Genomic DNA, 18,252 nt, shown 5'->3' on the forward strand with positions numbered 1-18,252 from the left:
GCCTTGGTGGAGCTGGGTGAGTTTGGGTCCACCTTTGTCTTCTCTTTCCTATGTAGTGGGAGAACGCTGTTGAGTGGCTTTGGGGAAGTGCAAAGGATAATGCTGGTGACTGTTGGGGCATTACCTAATTGCAGGCTATTAACTAGAGAGAGAAGACTTGGAACGTAGTGGGAGTGGGGCACCACATGTGCGCGTAGGAAATAATATTGTTGAAAGAAGTTTGATACTAAGGGAGCAAACATGGCTCTACTGCCTGGGTTGTGTAAAGGTCTGGAAATGTATGGCACTGTTAGGACTTCACCATATTTCGGGTCAGGAAGGAATTTTATACCGTATGGTCTGATTGGTATGGACTTGGAGACAGGGCTGCCTTCCTCTCTAGCTTTGCCCTCTATCTGGGATCTCTTGAGCAGCTGTGAACCTTTTATAGATGCAGGACATTGGCTGCCGTGATTCCCCTGCCTCATCTGTGGCAGTCTTGGGTGTTATGTCTACTTTAATTTTACTAAGAGGTTAGATTATGGCTCTGTATAGGATGGTTTGGATTGGCTTGGTCCTGCCTCAGACAGGGTATTGAACTAGATGACCTATGGAGGTCCCTTCCAGCCCAACTTCTCTTACTTTGATTGCAAGACGATGAGGTTAAGAGTATCCCTTCAACACCTGCTCCCATTCACAGAGCCTGGGAGCCACCCTTGATTCAGTTCAGTTTATCTCAGTTCAGTAATGCTTTATTGTCTGGAAGAGCTCGAAAAGTCCTGCCAACAAACGAGATAGGAACCCTGTCATAGTTTGGTGTGAGCTGTTCAGACTGAAGTGGTATTGCTGTGCCTCAGGGAACAGATTGCCTTTGCAGCCTTTCACTTCTTCAGTAAGAGTGCACAGATTATCAATGAGATACGTTTCAGCTCTATTAGCAAGTCCGTGTCAGCTGCTGTATCACCATAAGTCCTGCCTGCTCTGTGTAAAGTATGTCTGCTGTGCGACAGACTTGATCTTTACCAGAAATAAAGCTGCTCTAATTTGTGCTGCGTCCCCACAAAGCCCATATTATCTCTGGACGGCGTCACTCTACAGCAGTGGGTGATGCTAATCTTTTTAAATAGCTGAAATGCATAACTCTCGTGCTAATCATCGTCATATCTTGGTTTCAAGAGTTCTGAATCGACTTGCCAAAACAGGCTTGTAATCTTCATATAATTCAGGCATTTACATGCATTCATCTATGCATCTCAGAGTTGCCATGAAACCAGTTGTTCTTGGTTGGTCTTTTGTTATTTGCCTCGCTTTACTTGGGACTTTAATTTTTCCTTCAATAATAGTAAAAAAAAAAAATAAAAAAATTGAAACGAAGGCATTTAAACATAGCCCAGAATTTGTTCTTAAATGCTCAGATAGTACCATGATAAGCGTGACAAAAATGTTTCTCCAAATTATGCACCATTATATGCCGTGTGCATGCATCTCTTGGAGACTTTTACTGGTTTGAATCTTCAGAAAGCGAAACATTTACATGGGATCACCTCTGGGGAGAACAAGATCATGTCTGTTGACCTGATTTCTTTGGCATTATGTTAGTATCTGGTTTAGATCCTGCCTTCGTTGATCCAATCATGAATTTGTTAGTCTAACCTTTAAAAAACGTGAGCTAGTGTTCGCATTACCACGAAGGATGTCGTCGTAAACGTGTTAGTTGTATTGGAGGGACACGGCAGCCGTGATGGGGCAAGAAATACGAGGCAAGGATTTTTGTGGGTGATATCTCTTATTGGACCAACTGTCTGGTTGGGATCAACTTGGACAAGCTTTTGAGGTCCAGTCATTCTTCCTCTTAGACTCCATTTCATATTAAGCCCTGCTTTGCCATAGGTAGGTAAAATTGGGCAAAGAGGCAGGTAGAGTATGGGGTCACACCATTTGGAAGCTGCCTTGTGCCAGCCAAACATGCAGCACGGAGGGAGGGAGGGGAGGCAACTCTGGCAAATCCCAGCCACTTAACGGCAGGTCATGGCTCAGCCCACTGCAAAGTTCGGGAGACCCACAGATGAGTGTTTCCAGTGCCAGGGGTACAGGTTGTAGTCATAGGCGACTGGCGGGGGGGCATGTACCACCCCCCCCCAGAGCTGTCCCCTACTGCCACTGGCAGCGGCGGTTTCTGCAGGTGCTCGCCAGCCCCATTCCTGCCACTGCCACCGACAGCTTCTGCGGGTGCTCGCCAGCCCTCTCTCTGCTGCCGCCAGCTTCTGCGGGTGCCCCTCCGGACTCAGGAGGCACCAGTCGCCCATGGTTGTGGCCGTGTTGGTCTAAGGACACAGGCAGACAAGGTTTTTTGGGTAAATGTGATATCTTTTATTAGACCAACTCAAATCACATTTACCCAAGGAACCTTGTCCGCCTATTCCCTGTGCCAGGAAGCTTGTCTAACTTTATCCCAGCTCTACAGTGGGCCACCATAACAGGTATCACCCCCCCACCCCCCAAACCTTACCTTTCACACAACTCCTGGACTGTCAGGGCTACAGTGCCACTCCATCACTACCATTATTTTGGAAGTCACTCAGATTTCCCTTGGTGCTCACTGACATGATTGTCCTGGCATAGAAACCTTCATGCTTCAAAACTTATCAGCACCAGGCTAATCATCTTAAACTCCTGGCATCTTCCCTTCAAAGAACTCTTTCAAGAAAGGCCTTTTACGGCAGGTCGTGCAGGATAGAAACATGAGGCTCCCGTCAGGTTTTCAGTCCACACACACGCTCTGAATAGGAGCGATTGCTGCAGGTCTTCACCTTTTATTTGAAGACCCCTACTTTATTTGAATTAATGTCCCCTCTGAATATAAACTTTGCCTTTCAGAGCAGATTGACAAGGCTACAAAACTTTGGCACTGCACATGAAAGGTGGAAGTAGCCCATTTTGCCATTGTGGGAAAGTGTAGTGCTATTCCATCCTGCCTCCCTCTGAAAAAAAGCCAGGGAAAGATAAGTGCATAAGCTAATGCTAACCCTGAAGGCCTGAAAGTGCTTTTTCAAATAGATCACTGAAGTATAGCTCTTCATCTAGAAGGAAAAAAGCTAGTTCGGTTACTAGCTGCTTAAGTAAGGGGATTAAGGGGATTTTTGCTACGCATACAAGACTAATACCAAAATAAAAGCAATGAGGTCTTGCAGAGAAAGTTTTGCCATCCTTGAAGTCTTAGTTGAAAGCAGCAAAGAGGAAATTAATTTTTTTCCTGTAAATCTATCTTAGAAGGATGAAGGGCTGAGCTTAAGTTTAGGTCTGGAGTACCCAGGTAACACCCTTACACACAAGGTCCAGGTTCCCAAATGAAACACTATATTTTTTGGTGTAATAAAGGATATCAGATTTACCCAGAAAGCCTTGTCTGCTGCCATCCTTAGACCAACACAGATACAACCTACACCCCTGAAACTATATTTTAACTTCACAGCTCTAAGCCAGCTGGGTTTAGCTGCAGTTTACTCTAACAGTCCTCATCTAGCATTAGCAGCCTGGTAACAAATGCTTTCAAAGAAACATAATTTTAGGTTTATCACTTGCTGAAGTTTTGACACACACTATGAAGATTAGCTCCTCTATATTTAAGAAAGGAAATCCATGTCAATGTTTAACACTAAAGTCTCGGGAAAGCCAAGTTCAGGAAGACGCGTGGTTCCACACAACTTTCAAGACGCCGCCGGGAATTTGGTTCGTAGATTATTACTTCAATTGTGATACGACTCCGGTTATGTCTGTACAGCTCCTGGTGCATGGGGGACAGTGGCATCTAGGTGTTACTGCCTTTAGTTCTAAAACACCACAAATTCACTAAATTGTAGCTCTAAGTGTCTGTCATCAGCTTGGCATCATCCTTTTTAACATTTTACCTAACACCCTAAAATACAATATTGAAAATATTGGTGAGAAGAGCACTGAGACTTATTTGCTGTACAAAACTATATGACTTGCGCTGAAAAGTAGAACTTTCTTCATCTGTTGAGGAACTTCAGAAAGGTGTACGCTTCTTCTTTTCAATAATAAACAGAACTTTACACAAAAAAGTAGTTTGAGGTATAAAAAGACAGCGAAATAAGCTAGTTTTTTAAAAGCCTCTTCCTTGCATTTCTTATCAATATTGAAAAATGTAGGGGAGATTTTTTAAGCTAGGACTTTTATCTTGCTAGCGTTGAAAGCTCACGGTGAAGTCACAGCTCTTAATTTTTAGGTGCACAAAATAGATGTCGACATACGTTTTGCCAGACAGTTGCTTTTGGATCTGTTACACATTATCTTGAACTTAATTAACTGAAGATAAAGCCGAGACCTAAACAAATGCCAGTTCTTTAACTACAAACAAATGAAACTACAAAGCAACGGATGCCGCACGCTAGAAAAGCAATTCAATACAACAAGAGATTCTCAATTTATTTGAAATAATTCAGTTTGAAAAATTTTAATTTAAAATTTACAGCACACATGGGGAAAACATTTTTTTTATTACAACTAAAAATTATCAGAAGAGTGCTGCAGGTTTTTGCTTTATTTATTTAACACTGTCATGGCTTTATTCAAAACACAGTTGCACAAAATCAATTACTTCAAAGTTTAAGGAGAAAGTTTGATAAGGGACTGAACGCACTATATACATACTGCCATACAAAGAGCATTTAAAATAGGACAAAAACTTCTACAAAATATAAAACCCGCCCTTACATAGTTTGCATGAAAAGACCACCCACCAAGCCAAAAAAAAGAAAAAAGTTTCAAAAGTTTCAGAGGCTCTTTGTATTACACCTTTCTTTTTTAAAAAAGAAAAAAAAGAGAAAAAAACACAAACAAAAACAAAACCCCAAAAAGCTGTATTATATTGATTGCATGTCAAACTGGCTGACGCACAAAACTTCAGTGAGATATTAACATTTTGCAAAAACAACACGCTTTCTTAAATGTAGTTGGATATGAGGCTCAGACTCTGGTGAGCAGTGACTGATCACTACGCTAAATTGTTCAGGGGAGAGAAGCCCCCCTAAATGCTCTGCTAACCTCTCCAAAGCTTGATTTGATCCCATTCTGTCAATATTTTAGTTAAATGTAATGAAATGTTACCATGATTTAAAGGCAGACTCCTTTACTACACAAAAACTCCCGTTAACTTCAGTCACTTTCACTGAAACACAATAATTTCACTTAAAAATCCCTTTCTATTTAAGAACAATTCTAAGAGCCCTCAATACAAGATGTTATAGCGTAAACCTTATATTGAGAAGCACCTTTGAAATACAGGTCTGTAAATAATAGGCTCTCTTACTTACCGAGACAAAAAAAGCAAACAATAAAATGATCAAAGCAAACTGAGATGAGTGTAGAAAAACCACCTTGAACACAGAGCCTCCAAGACGAGACGGGGGTTCACTAGTCCATTCAGGATTCAAAATGTAAACGTGGGAACTAGGCTGCAATTGCAAATGTAGTTTCCAGGGTCTTTAGAGACACCCTGCTTTATAATTTAAAAGCCATTCAATCTATTTATTTCTAAATCTTTACCAACCGCACCTAACACTTTTAACTCAGCTATCGTTAAAAGTTGGCAGTGCTTTACAGATGCATGGAAAACTATAGTTTTTTTTTTTTGTTTGTTTTTTTTTAAGGCTCTAGTTAGGAAAAAAAAAAGAAACCTACATAAGAAATTGGGCTTTTCAGACCTTCTCAACCCTGCAGCGTTTTAAATTTTGAGTCATAACTCACAAATTACAGTCAGTTGGAGCATGAAATGCCTCGTTAAAATATTCATACGTGACATTACTATCAAAATCCAGAAAATCCCCCTACTATCCTTTCCCAGTTTAATGACAGTTATTTTATTTTTAGACAACATACAAAAATGTCTCTTTAATAAAGCTGTGTATGATATTTGGTTCAGTATCTATTTGAAACAAAGGAGTTGCAATAAGAGTACGCTTCGAAATCCAGATTCTGACTTAAAGGAGGTGCGTGTGCATCCACCCACCAGAATTCAGTAAGAGGCGTTGGTCAAGTGGTCTACCCAGGAGCAGTAGTCTGCACATCTCCTGCCCTTGCAGCCAGCTGTGTTTAGCAGAAAAAGTTTCTGCAGGTTCTTAGTTCATCTTCAAAGCAACTTACTGCTGAACACATAGGTAAAATGATAAAGTACAATTTAAATATGAATGGTTAAGAAGTAACTTGAAAACATTGGGCTTATGCTATCACTTAACTTTTTATGGTGTTGAGGGCTTTGAAGATTTTTAATTGAAAAAGGGGTGCTAGATGGAGTTACCCATTGCTTTTTACACTAAAAATGCAGGCCCTATATAGCCCAAAGATATTTTCCAACTACAGGTTTCCCCCCAGCTTTATGTGGGTTCTGTATGTGCGAATTCGCTCTTATGCGATGACCCTTTTTATACCAAAAATTTGTTATATGCGAGGTAATTTCACTCTTATGTGAGCTGCATGGTGGACGCCGGTAGCCAGCTGTTTTGTGCAGTGTATTGTGGGAGTGACAAGCACCAAAATATAGTCTCCTGTGCGGATCTGTGCTCCTCGCTCGTTGTCTGCAACACGTATTTCTGTAGTTGCCATCCCCATTATGATACTGCCCTGTGCTTGTGTGTACCGTCTGCTGTTGGGTACCAAAATTGTCTTGTAAAAGTGGTAGAAATGTGTCTGGGGGTCAGTCCAGTTGAGGTCTTGGAATGAATCCCTATTCGTTACATTGTAAAGTGGGTTCCCTTTATGTGAATTTGATTTATGTGCCATTTTCCAGGAACACATGTAGAGCATAAAGCGAGGGAAACCTGTACAGTTGGAAAATTCATGAGATCACAGAGCCAAGTGAAAACAGTTTAGAGGAAAAGATATTTTTAGTCAGACAGTTTAAAACTTTGGGTTATTGGCTCTTCTGAATAGCTATTAAAATACGAGTCCCCATTTTGGGGGTGAGGGAGGAGGGAAGAAATAGACTTAAGGATTTTACCACTTCATCAGAAGTGAGAATTAATAAAATACATCCTCAGACATCCAGCAAGTCCTCAAGCAAACATGCAAACTTCTGAAGAAGCTAGGGGAAAATAGTTCTTAAAACTTGTTTAGGTTTCCTTGTAAGTCATAAAACAGAAAAAAAAAGTAGTACAAGACCCTCTTAAAAAAAAAGTCACAATTTAACAAGTTAAAATAAGGTGTAGTCAATGTACTGATCTCAGGCTGAACTCATGGTCAAGCTCAGTTGGATAGAACTACTTCTCATTTCATAGAGACTTGATTTTTATCATAAAGTATCTTTGATTTCAGCTTACGTATAGTTTTAAAATACTGAATAAAATCCACCATACTAAACCCATGTAAAACACTTCTCGTCTTAATTGTGGGTTAATAATGACCAACACAGCAAGCTTGTATAAAACAAAAATTCAAAAAAAAATTCTAGGGAAAAACTTGACAATGAATTCAGTGATTATAGGGTTGAAAATTGTTTTCTACATATTTCACTAACAAGGTTATTACATAATATTCGGAATGATAAAAAGGGCAAGAATAGTAAAACCACACCTTTCCTATAAAAAGTTAACATGTTATTTTCTGTAGGGACATCTATGGTACATGATCACTATTGCGTATTCTGTAACTTAAGAGTCTGGTCCTATTTGTTTCTGTAACAAATTAATCATCCTCTTCTTCGCCTTCATCTTCAGGTTCTCGTTTCCTCTTCTCCCCTCGGACACCCTCAGCTGGGGAAAGAAGTTATATATATATATCTGATTAACTTCTCAAAGGTTAGACGGAATAAGAGACTAAGGAATAACAAGACTATTTCAGTTGTCATCTCTCTCTCTCTCTATGTTAGCTGTACACATTTTTGAGGTCATCAATAGTGGCAAGCAGGGTTTTTTGGAGATACAAGTCACACTGAGCATGTTATACCTCATATTGGAAACAAGCTGTTCTTCAATACAAAGCACACTTGAATCCCATTATACCTATACCTATACTTAACAGTCAGCATATGAGATTAAACAGATTTGAAATAGGAAGGGACCCATTTAAATTTTCTTTTCCGAGTCTACGTTTGCCCCGTCTTAAGAGTTTTATATAGAAAATGTGGTGGTATCGAGACGTCGCTTTCTCCCATTCCAGAATGAGGTATCCTACAGTTACAATTGAACTCATTTAAGTATCCGAGTTCTGCACTTAACCAAAGAAATATATTTAATTCAGCTGGCCAACTATGCGCTCTGCTGGTGAAAGTATGAAATGCAATTTAGATCCAAATGGAGCAATACTTTCTAGCCCAGGGGCTAGCAACCTTTTGGATCTGGCCTGTAGGCCATAGGTTGCTGACCCCTGTTCTAGACAATTAAACGTCTTCATTGATTGCTTAATGGGAGGTAGCAAGTACAGCGCTGCTTTTGAAAGAGTGAAAAGTTAGTTTTGCCAGTTTAGATTTTAAAGAGCAGCTTAAAAGTCTCAAAAAGACAGTCTATTAAACAATGTGCATAGTGCAAACAGCTTCTAGTCAAACCCTCAGTTCGAGTGTTTGGCTATCGGATGGTATTTTTTATGGGAACAGGCAGAGAGGCTACACAAAAAGCAACTTTTTAGCACTGTGACTACGAATAAATTCAGGCTGGAAATTAGAAGGTTTTTAGCCATCAGAAGTGGTTGGAGGGGGCGGGCATGCAAAACCCTAACTACTTTTAAGACCCAGCTTTGTTAACATTTATTAAAGGGATTATATGAGGCTGACTGCAATAGCAGGGGATTCTGTGACCCAGGAGATCCATCGCAGCCTTGTGGCTAAATCTGGCCACTTCTCCCTCATAAGGAAAAGCTGCCTATAAATAAAACGCCCCACTCTATGCATCACAGTACAGATATTTTCTGCATAATCCTTAGCACAGAGACTGGTATGAACTTACAGCTGACCATTATTCATCTAGCATCCAAAAGCTATACAAATATAAGACTGATCCACACCCTGGAGAGACTGAGCTCTAAAGACAAACAAAGGAGCAGGAAAGATGCAGCTGTCCTCATTAAACATTTTCTGCTGCTATCTTTTTACCTTTTGCATTGCTGTACTCATTTGATTTATTGTAATGGATCCCAATATCTTATTTGGGCTTTTCATATTAACCATATACAAGAGCATATGGAAGTAACCCACTTCTGCAGGCAAACAACTCCTAATATTCAGTTCCCGTAAGTCTCTACTCCTCAGTGCCCTATGCGCTTAGTACTAATATCTTCTCTCTGCAGGGTGAATTCCCTTTGTAAATAGCAGTTTCAAAGATGAAGTTAAACAGATTATTCCCCCTCCCCATAACTACTAAATCAGAATGAATTCAGACACCCCCCAATGCATTATTAAATGTGAAAATTCATTTAAATGTAAAAGACACACAAAAAACTAGAACTCTTGGTTCCAAAATGATACCTTTTATTAGATCAACTGGAAAATGCCATTTCCCAGTTGATCTAATAAAAGGTATCATTTTGAAACCAAGAGTTCTAGTTTTTTGTATGTCTTTATGTCTCAGACCAGCAGGACTACCAAGTATACCTTTAAATGTAAAAGATTTTTTTTGCCCATTTCATCGAAGGGTTACGTGGTGTTAAACAGATGAGCTGAACAGATGTGCCATAAGCTGACAATGGCAGCGAGCTGAGACTTGCTAATTTACAGACGCCAAAAGAATGGACATGTTTTTTAAAAAAACGAAACAAACAGCTTTCACGCTTTGCAGAACCTACCTTCTTCCTCCTCATCGCCACCTTCTTCGACGTAATCGTCGTCATCATCTTCATCCTTCAAGATACAGATTAAGAGATTTTTAAAAAACTACAGTATGCTTAGGTTGTAATTACATGTGCTTTGCAGAAGACTAAAACAGCACTTTGAGGTTTAAAGATCATGTTTAATTTCTGTTTTTATTACTAGACATTTGTACAGACCAGAGTCCCAGTTTACTATATTACACTTATCAGGTTAGCAAAGATGTACAAAACCAAGGCTGAGTCTTTTATTTGGAGTCTTTTTCTGTTACTTCTGACCTACCAATAATGATTATGCCAACTAGTTGTGAAAATGTCTCAAGAAGAGTATTACAAAATTCAGTGGTCCACAACAGCAATAGCTGATAAGAACCCTTTTTGTTGGTAACGGAAGTCAAACAAGAAGGGAGAAAAAAGAGTTTATACGTTCAGAGCTGTTTTGTTTCTAAACAAAACAAAAGTTGCTTTATAAATGGGGTAACTGGACAAATTTAGGCCACTTGGCTACAGGAAATCCTAGAAATGTTACACACATACACCGAGATCTCCGGTAGTATAAGCGCAATAGCAGGAACTGAGGACAAACTAAAGCTTTTTTTGCGTATAGGTAATATCTTTGCAAATATATTATCTGCCAAATGAAATGCTTTACAACATCTGGTAAAAGTTTAAAGGCATTTAGCAATTCATTCTGGAATTTCATCTTTAACCGACATGTAAATTTAGGATGTGCTTTTCCTGAATTTATTCAAGTTCAGGTTTAGCTGGTGTATAATTATGCTGATTCCAGTCCTCATTTTCCCTTTCCAAAATATACTGAAATTGTTAAGACGGGACTTTCTGAACCATGTGTGCTTAATGTTGGCTACTGCCTACTCCCCATCAACAACAAATGAAAGGAGTCCTTCCTCTGTTACCAAGCTGTGTTGTGGTAACATTAGGAGTACTTTAGTTCCCAATTTCTTTAGCCCATGCTGCAGTTCTTCACCTCCTGGCAGCCGCCGTACACAGAAGCCACTAAGTATACTGAGGTTTCTAACAATATTGCCACCCCCACCAATCAAGCGTTCATTCATTTTCTAAAAGAATTACTGCCAAGTTCTTACTCAGATCCACAAATGAGATTTCGTTTTTAGCTTTGGAAGGTGGTTTTTCTCCTCAAAATCTGACCTGGTGACCTGGTAGAGAACAACACTAATTCTTCAAGGCAGTGCAGTAATGAACCTTGAAGCATTTCATTGAGCAAGACAATGCAGAATACCGAAGAGAAGTGGTTCTCCTACTGCAATGCACTTTTTTGATAGTAAAAGGTCTCTTTCTAAAGTAGCCTATGGCTCACATCTGATAGTGGATTTACATGGTTCTGCTTACAGAAGTTTAAATTATTACACATTTATAGTCAGACAGTGTCAAGAAAATCCTAAGTCTTACAGTAGAAAAGGGAAAGTCCTACCTGGATCTCCTCCTTCATCAGGTATGAAAGACCAACTTCTTCCTCCTCTTCACCCTCCCCCAAATCTGAACCCGCATCATCTTCATCTTCATCTTCTTCGTATTCTCCTGGCGGACCAGCTTCATCTTCATCTTCTTCATCCTCCTCATCCCCTTCTGAAAGGCAGGTAATTAATTCCTTACAGCTTCACTTAAACCTCAAAGGCTTGTTTGTAAACTCATCTTAAATAAGCTTCTAAAAACCGAATGAGCTACAGAATCAAATATGAAAATGATGGGTACAAAAAAAAAAAAAAAAAGCAAAAGCTTTTGGTATCAGCAATAAAATGACTGCTTTTATATAGTTATGTCTCAGTAAAAAGATTTGTACTCATATTTTCCTAAGTGCAACTCTCCTTTAACTGTGCACAGCACCCATGACTACACTGTTTGCAAGTGCATTCCCCCCACCTTCATTGCTCAACAGAAGCAGTATTTGCTACTGGCCTACACTTCAAAAATGTAGCCGATTTGTGCTCCAGCAGTTGCACAGTCACTCTAGTTCCAATTTTATATTTAGATACCGACCGAATGGCATAACTAGTGATTGCATGTTTAGAGAAGTTACCTTCGTCATCCTCGTCTTCTGAGTCAGGGGCCTCGTTATCTTCCTGATCAAACCCATCTAGGTAGGTGATCTGTTGAAGCAGCTCAAAAACGCTTTCCCTGTAATCCTCCAGGTTTGTGACGTCACAGTTGAACAAGTCCAGGCTCTTCAAGTTTTTGAGATTTTGCTGAAAATGAATGAAAAATTACTTACTGAGGTGAAATAACTATTTGGTACCTCCAAGTACTGGACTGTTGCCTCCTAAATGTCACTGATTTTACTGTGTATACCTACTACCTTCTCTTCTCCTTTGCTGTTCCCCGTTGTCCAAAATTCATTTAAGAAGTCTTGGTGTTGACAGTCAAAGTTCCTTCCCCATAAGACCAGAGATACCACCTCTCCCTCTACACTTGCTTTTGAAATAGCTTTGACCCAGGTTACTTCCCATTAAGATGCATGTCTTTGCATCTGGAAGCCTCAAAAGTACATCTCTCTTCAGAAATATGATCCTATAAATCACCCAGGGCTCTCCCATTCTCTGTGGTCAGTACAGCCAACTGTCCCAGCACCAATCCTACCATGCCTGGTGGCTTTCCATGGCTTGAATGGGGCAGCTATGGATGTGCTGATAGAGGTAATCCTGCTTAGGGAGTAGGAGATCTGGGTTTTGTAGCCCATTATAATCATTAGCTGTTTGAGGTGTTCAATACTTCAGTGATACTATGAAACTGCAGTTTTGGGGGCCATGTATAAGAGACACCACTTTCAGAGGGTAGTTTTGGCACTTAAACAAGTATGCAACAAGTATAATTAACTTAAATAGAAACAATTTTATCTCTGTGACAACTCGAACCAGTGAGATGCAAGGCAGACTATCATTACCAAGTTTCTAAAACACTTGTTTAGCCTGTGTTTAGTAATAAGAACAGCAAAATTAATCATAAAGATTAGCACCTTGCTTCCAAAAACTTAATTAAAAATTTGTGAACTGTTTTTACTAGGCCACAAACCACTTGTTAAAAATGGTCTTGTGGATACCTTTCATTCACTAACCAAGCAGTTTAACTTTTTTTTCAGCATAAATCGGTTGTTATTAAAGAAATCACGGTGTCTTTTAATGCATTTTAACCACTGGAAACAAATACGGGCAATACAAAACTATTGCTGACAGACCACAAGTTTGAATACATTTCCTCCTGTAAATCCCACGGCTGACACGAAATTGATTATTACCGTGTCTTTACAAGTCTGTCTCTAATGAACCGTAGGATGATGCATTTATTGCAATAGGAGTAATCAATACTGGCCTAAGTGGGATTCAGAAATTCAAAAAAAAGAAGATTCAAATGTTGCCAGAACTGGCAACAAAAAGCTACCCAAGGCTGGGGAAATAGTGAGAGTTTTACTTTTTGGATACTGTTCAGTTCTGTTGAATGTCACAGTTATGCCATCTTGTTTATTATCTTTTTGTGTTTTATTGATTTCCTATTTAAACTGTGTTTGTTGTACTTATCCCTTCTACTTGCAATGACCTTCTATCGTCAGGCACTTACAAACTTTACATTTGCATTCAATTATAAAATTATTATTATTTTTCTTTTATAATGCTAGAAAGATTCTGACTTCTTTAAGGCATTGCAATCTTCTAAGAATCTGACTTTGTACTTACAAGGGCTTCCACAGTGCTGAGATCTTTGATTTTGTTGCCACTTAGATTTAGATATGTGAGATTTGGACATCTTTCTGCCAGGACCTCTAGGCCTCCCGAAATGACGTTGTCGCTCAATTCCAGCTACAGCGCACAAAAGTTGGATAATTAGATGGTTGGTTTGATTGCTATCAAAATCAAGAGCCTGTATTTTATTGAAAGAACAAATGCATCACAAGACTATTGACTTCCTGTAGAGCCCGTAAAACCTCAGATTACTTGCATAAAATGAAGTCTGGTTAAAAATATAGCAACCCATGTTGATCACATGTACGTCTCTTCAGAGCCTAACATTTATTTCAGAAGCTCTTCACACCTGCACTTGATAGTGATAATTCATTAACTAGTTTCATACTTGGGTGCCTACAGACACTTAAGCATGTTCTACTGTAAGTCGGCAAGTGATCTCACCGATTCCAACTGCTCAGTTAGCATACTTAGTATGGTGCAAACTTAAAATATTTCCAGGCTTTATTTTTTACACGGGGATGTGAAACATAGCATTGGATCTTTGTACAGGCTTTAGGTCAACAGACTAGGTTGAAACTGGTTCCTTACAGGTAACGAACAATGACTTCAGTGTTCCCAGCACTTCACCTAATGTGATTGCTCCCGACCCCCTCTCTTTACAACAGAATGGGATGGCCATCGTTAACACAGTTTTCAAGTGATACTTTTTCAGTACTTTGGCTCATTAATGTTTGAAACCAGCATTAATTACATTCAGGGTCTTAAAGACTTAATTCTTAAGTTAGCAATGTTTAGTAAAACATTTCAATGAGATGCGTATTTCCATAGTCACAGTCACGTTTGCAAGTAGTTTAACTGTTGGTGTGTTTCAAGGTATACAACTTTGGCAGGAGAGAACGGATGGGTTTTTGTCTGAAGATGCATACCTTTCGGAGCTTACTCAAGGTGGGGAGCTTGGCCAGGGATGTCAGCTCTACGTTGGCCATGCTGAGAAACTCCAGCTCTTTAAAGGAGTCATTCAGACCTTCAATTTCGCCATTGCTGGATCGGCAGTTGTCAAGCACTAACTCTGTCACCTTGAAACAAAACAGAATGTCACTTATTACTTTAATAGGGACCCTCAACCAAGCAAGCAATTCGGGTCAAACCAGCAGCCTGACGACAGGCTTTGCTTCTCATCTGGGAAGACCTGAACTTGAGTTGTCTGAACTCATCGACCATATCAACCTTGAGAGGAAGTAAACAGAGTATGAAGCACCATCACAGAGAACCAGAAGATAAAAAACTTAATTTATTTGTTAACATGCTGGCTTCAGAAAGCACAACCACCAAGACAGAGTTCACAATCGCAGTCCTTTACAGGGCCGGACAAAAACCCATGGTCCTGGTTCTGATGAAAGCCAGGAACAGATGCATCAGAAGAAGCAAGGAGCCAAAAGCCAACTAGGCAATTACAGAATGACCTACCCATATAGTTTCCTTCCATAGCCATCACTTAATGGTTGCTTCATGCCCAGATGAGGGTTTATATTCCCATTCACTATTTAAAATAAGGGGGTATAGCCTCACTTGCCAGAAAAAAAGCACCAAATCCTCTTGTAAACCCTATAGCTTTGACCCTCAAAATACTGAGGCAGGGAGTATCATAGGTTAATAATGCACCAGACTGAAGCATTTGCTTCTTCATTCTAGATGCATTTACTCTGTGTCGCTGAACATCTTGCAGGGAAAAATCCATTTTCTGCTTGTCTGTCCTCCATGTCCCCACAAGTGGGCTGACCACAGTTGCTATTTTACCAATCCGGCTGCAAATGAAAAGGATTAAATGCAACACCAGTCTGGGAAGTTCAGCTCTGAAAGAGTCATCTGTAGAGATGACTAAAAAAGTCACTTGTTCACTGGCGACTTCTGAGTTATTTTGGTGGGCATGAGCTGCTCATTTGTTTCAAGTTTACAATCTTATTTCATGTTGCTGCAGAAAAAGTTGACCAGAGAGACTAGCTTTGAATTGTTTTGTGGTTTCCAAGTCCCAAAGTTGTTCAGGTTTTGCCCTGAAGAAAAGGGAAAGACTAAAACCATTTGGGGGGGGGGGGGTAACTCCAGCCACAGTTTAAAGGCTTTAAAAAAATAATCCAACACAGTCAACTTGTTAAAAAATATACTGTTTATCTGAGTAGTAGTTTTTATGCAGGGAATCTTTGTGCAATCAGTCACCCAGGCTGGGGTGGAGTAAAAGCACTTTGCAATATCAACCTATCTGGACTTTATTCTTGGGGAGAGCAAGACACGCCAGTCGATAGCGTCCTTACTGACCTAAATGCAAAAACATCTGCTGGAGCGACAAATCATTTGTTGGCCGAGTTTAACAGCAGGGAAGCGGAGGCTGCAAGTTGATCAGCCTGCTCTCCATGCAGCTGGCACTGCAGTCAATGAAATTACTACAGGAGATTAACTAAAACCACGACCCTCTCCTAAAAAGCAAAGCGCAGCCACAATCTTTCCCTGCGCAGCAGGGGAAAAAAACATGCATCAGATAACCACCTGCCTACAGCCACCTCGGGGAGGGTGGGGGTGGAAAAAAAGTACGTTTAACAATAGACGAAGCCTCTTCAGACATCACATCTCAATTCTGCGCATCTCGATTTGTTTTTGTAAGCACGAGTGCCTTGAGGCTGGCCAGAACCAAAATGGCTCGGGATTAAAAAGTTAAGAGAAATACTTTCAAGATGCCGTTGGCCCCCTCGCGCTGCGTTTCTGGACTTGACGTCAAAGGAAGAGGATTGAAAAAAAAAAAAAAAAAAGAAAAAAAAAGAACCCCCCCCATAAAGTTTTGCCATCACTGGCTTGCACGGGACTTTTGTTTTGAAGTCACGCCGGAGCGGCAGGGGATGGCATTTTCTGCAACACTGGAGCACCACTCCCAGCGCCGAGTTCGCGGAGGGAAGGAGCTACCTGACTGTAGCTGCATGGCGGGCAGGGAGAAGAGCCCTCCTGCGTTGTTCATGACCTCCCAACCGCGAACCTGACTGCTCTCGGTGGGTGGAGGGACCGGCCAGGAGCCTATCTTGTCTCCGATGACTGAGCAGGACCCAGCAGCAATCGCCTTATCTGCCTTTAGCCATTAGGAAGGCCGGTTATAAGCCGTGTGGCTGCAAGGGAAGGAGAGGAGGGTGCCATTACCCCATCATGTGCTCTCTGGGCAGAGCTGAAAAAACTCGGGGAGGGTGGAGGTGGGAAGGAGAAAGAAGAGAATCATCATCACCATCATCATAATAACGATAAGTAATAATAGATCCAATCCTGAATAAACAGCCCCAAACGTCAGCCGAGACACAGGCCAATTTTGACGAAAAGAGGGTTTCTGATCCTCTCCGATCGCCGGCTGGAGGAAAGCAAAGTCGGATCTACCCAGATGGTGTGATCTTTTTTTTTTTTTTTTTTTAAGATGGATTCGGTGCCACTACGACCTGTTTACAACCTCCACCAGCGAGAAGTTAAAAATAAATGAAGACCCATCCTGCCAGCAATGCCAGCGCGGGAGGGATGGGCGAGCGGGGGGCACGCGACTTCGGGCTTCTCCCCACCCCAAAGAAAAGCAGCTGTCGATTTATTCATTTATTTTTAAAAAGGATCCTTTAACACCTCCCCCCCAAAACTCACCCCCAAACACAACCGAGAAACTTATGGCGGGCGCATCGCGGTGGCTGACCCAGATTCGGAGTTCACCGAAGGAAAAAGGGGGAGGCGGAAAAGAAAAGCAAGTTCCTAATTTCCCCAAAATCAGCCGAATAAGGAGAGCAGATGCCCGCAGCAGCGATCGCAGCGAGCCCGTGCCCAGCGGAGGGGCTCCCAGCCCTCCTTCACTTTTCGAAAAGCAGCGCAGCGGGCAGAAAAAGCCTTTGGCCAGTCCAAAAAAAATCTTATCGTTGCAATAATAATAATAATAATAATGATGATAATAATAACACACGGCCGGGAGGTGAATAATTAGGAGAATGCACCATAAGGCACAAATGCGTAGTAAGGAGCACGCCGAGGAGGGGTGTTTTGGGGCCCGGGGCTCCTCCATGCCGGGTCGGGGCACGCGCAGCGCCGGGCACCGCCGCGACATGGCGGCCCCGTGCTCACCTTCTCGGGCGCGCGGTTCCTCAGCTCCAGCACCACGCGCTTCATCATCTCCATGGCCGAGCCCGCGCGGGCAGGGAGAGCTGGGCCGCCGCCCCCCGCGCCGCCGTCCCCCGCCGCCGCCGCCGGCCGGAGCTCCGCGCTGCTCAGTAGCCGGGCGCGCACTGAGCCTCCATGACATGGCGCACGGCGCCCCCTCGCCCAGGACACGCCCCCCGCGGCCGGCGGGGCGGGGCCAAGGAAGGGGCGAGCGCTTCCTCTCGATGCGCCGCTTTCCATTGGAGGAGCGGCGCGGCGCGCGGCGGCGGCCGATTGGCTCCGCCGGACGCCCGTCGAGGCTCCGAGCTTTTAAATGCGACCGTTGGCGGCGGTTGGGCGCCATTATGCGCCACGCGGTTCTGGTGGTTTGGTCTGTGGGGGTTAGGCCTGGGTGTCTAGAAGCAGATTAATGAAGTGTTACGGGCACTAAAAACAAAAAAAGGGACCTGTGTAGATGTTAGGTGCGAAGGCAGAGATTAGCAGCATGACGGGCTAAAGATAACACGTGTATTTAGTTAAACTGCTGCAAGGAACTGGCAGATACTTGTGCAAAGGGCTTGAAAGAGGAGGGGTGGTGTTGGGA

The 18,252-nt window shown here is 41.8% G+C and overlaps 1 protein-coding gene and 1 long non-coding RNA gene across 2 annotated transcripts; one reads left to right on the plus strand and one right to left on the minus strand.

Annotated features, from left to right (window-relative positions):
* Positions 1-4,399: 4,399 nt before the first annotated feature.
* Positions 4,400-17,788, minus strand: ANP32E (acidic nuclear phosphoprotein 32 family member E). The gene is made up of 7 exons (XM_059718986.1): positions 17,634-17,788; positions 14,432-14,581; positions 13,497-13,619; positions 11,849-12,014; positions 11,243-11,397; positions 9,769-9,823; positions 4,400-7,745 (listed from the first exon to the last, which is right to left on the minus strand). The coding sequence occupies exons 1-7, from the start codon at positions 17,685-17,687 to the stop codon at positions 7,678-7,680; spliced, it is 771 nt and encodes a 256-aa protein (XP_059574969.1). The 5' UTR covers positions 17,688-17,788; the 3' UTR covers positions 4,400-7,677.
* Positions 15,960-17,472, plus strand: LOC132245849 (uncharacterized). Its single transcript, XR_009457580.1, has 2 exons — positions 15,960-16,540; positions 16,951-17,472. It is a non-coding gene; the product is annotated as an uncharacterized LOC132245849 (long non-coding RNA).
* Positions 17,789-18,252: the final 464 nt, after the last annotated feature.

Source organism: Alligator mississippiensis, chromosome 15, assembly GCF_030867095.1.
Source record: "Alligator mississippiensis isolate rAllMis1 chromosome 15, rAllMis1, whole genome shotgun sequence".
NCBI lineage: Eukaryota > Metazoa > Chordata > Crocodylia > Alligatoridae > Alligator > Alligator mississippiensis.

What these genes read in the sequence shown, in the direction of transcription:
- ANP32E (XM_059718986.1), bottom strand. Translation starts at nt 17,687, where the DNA reads ATGGAGATGATGAAGCGCGTGGTGCTGGAGCTGAGGAACCGCGCGCCC. An exon ending in GGAACCGCGCGCCCGAGAAG is followed by an intron (nt 14,582 to 17,633) that starts GTGAGCACGGGG and finishes TTTTGTTTCAAG; the next exon opens with GTGACAGAGTTAGTGCTTGA. An exon ending in AGAAGACGAGGATGACGAAG is followed by an intron (nt 11,398 to 11,848) that starts GTAACTTCTCTA and finishes CCTGCCTTTCAG; the next exon opens with AAGGGGATGAGGAGGATGAA.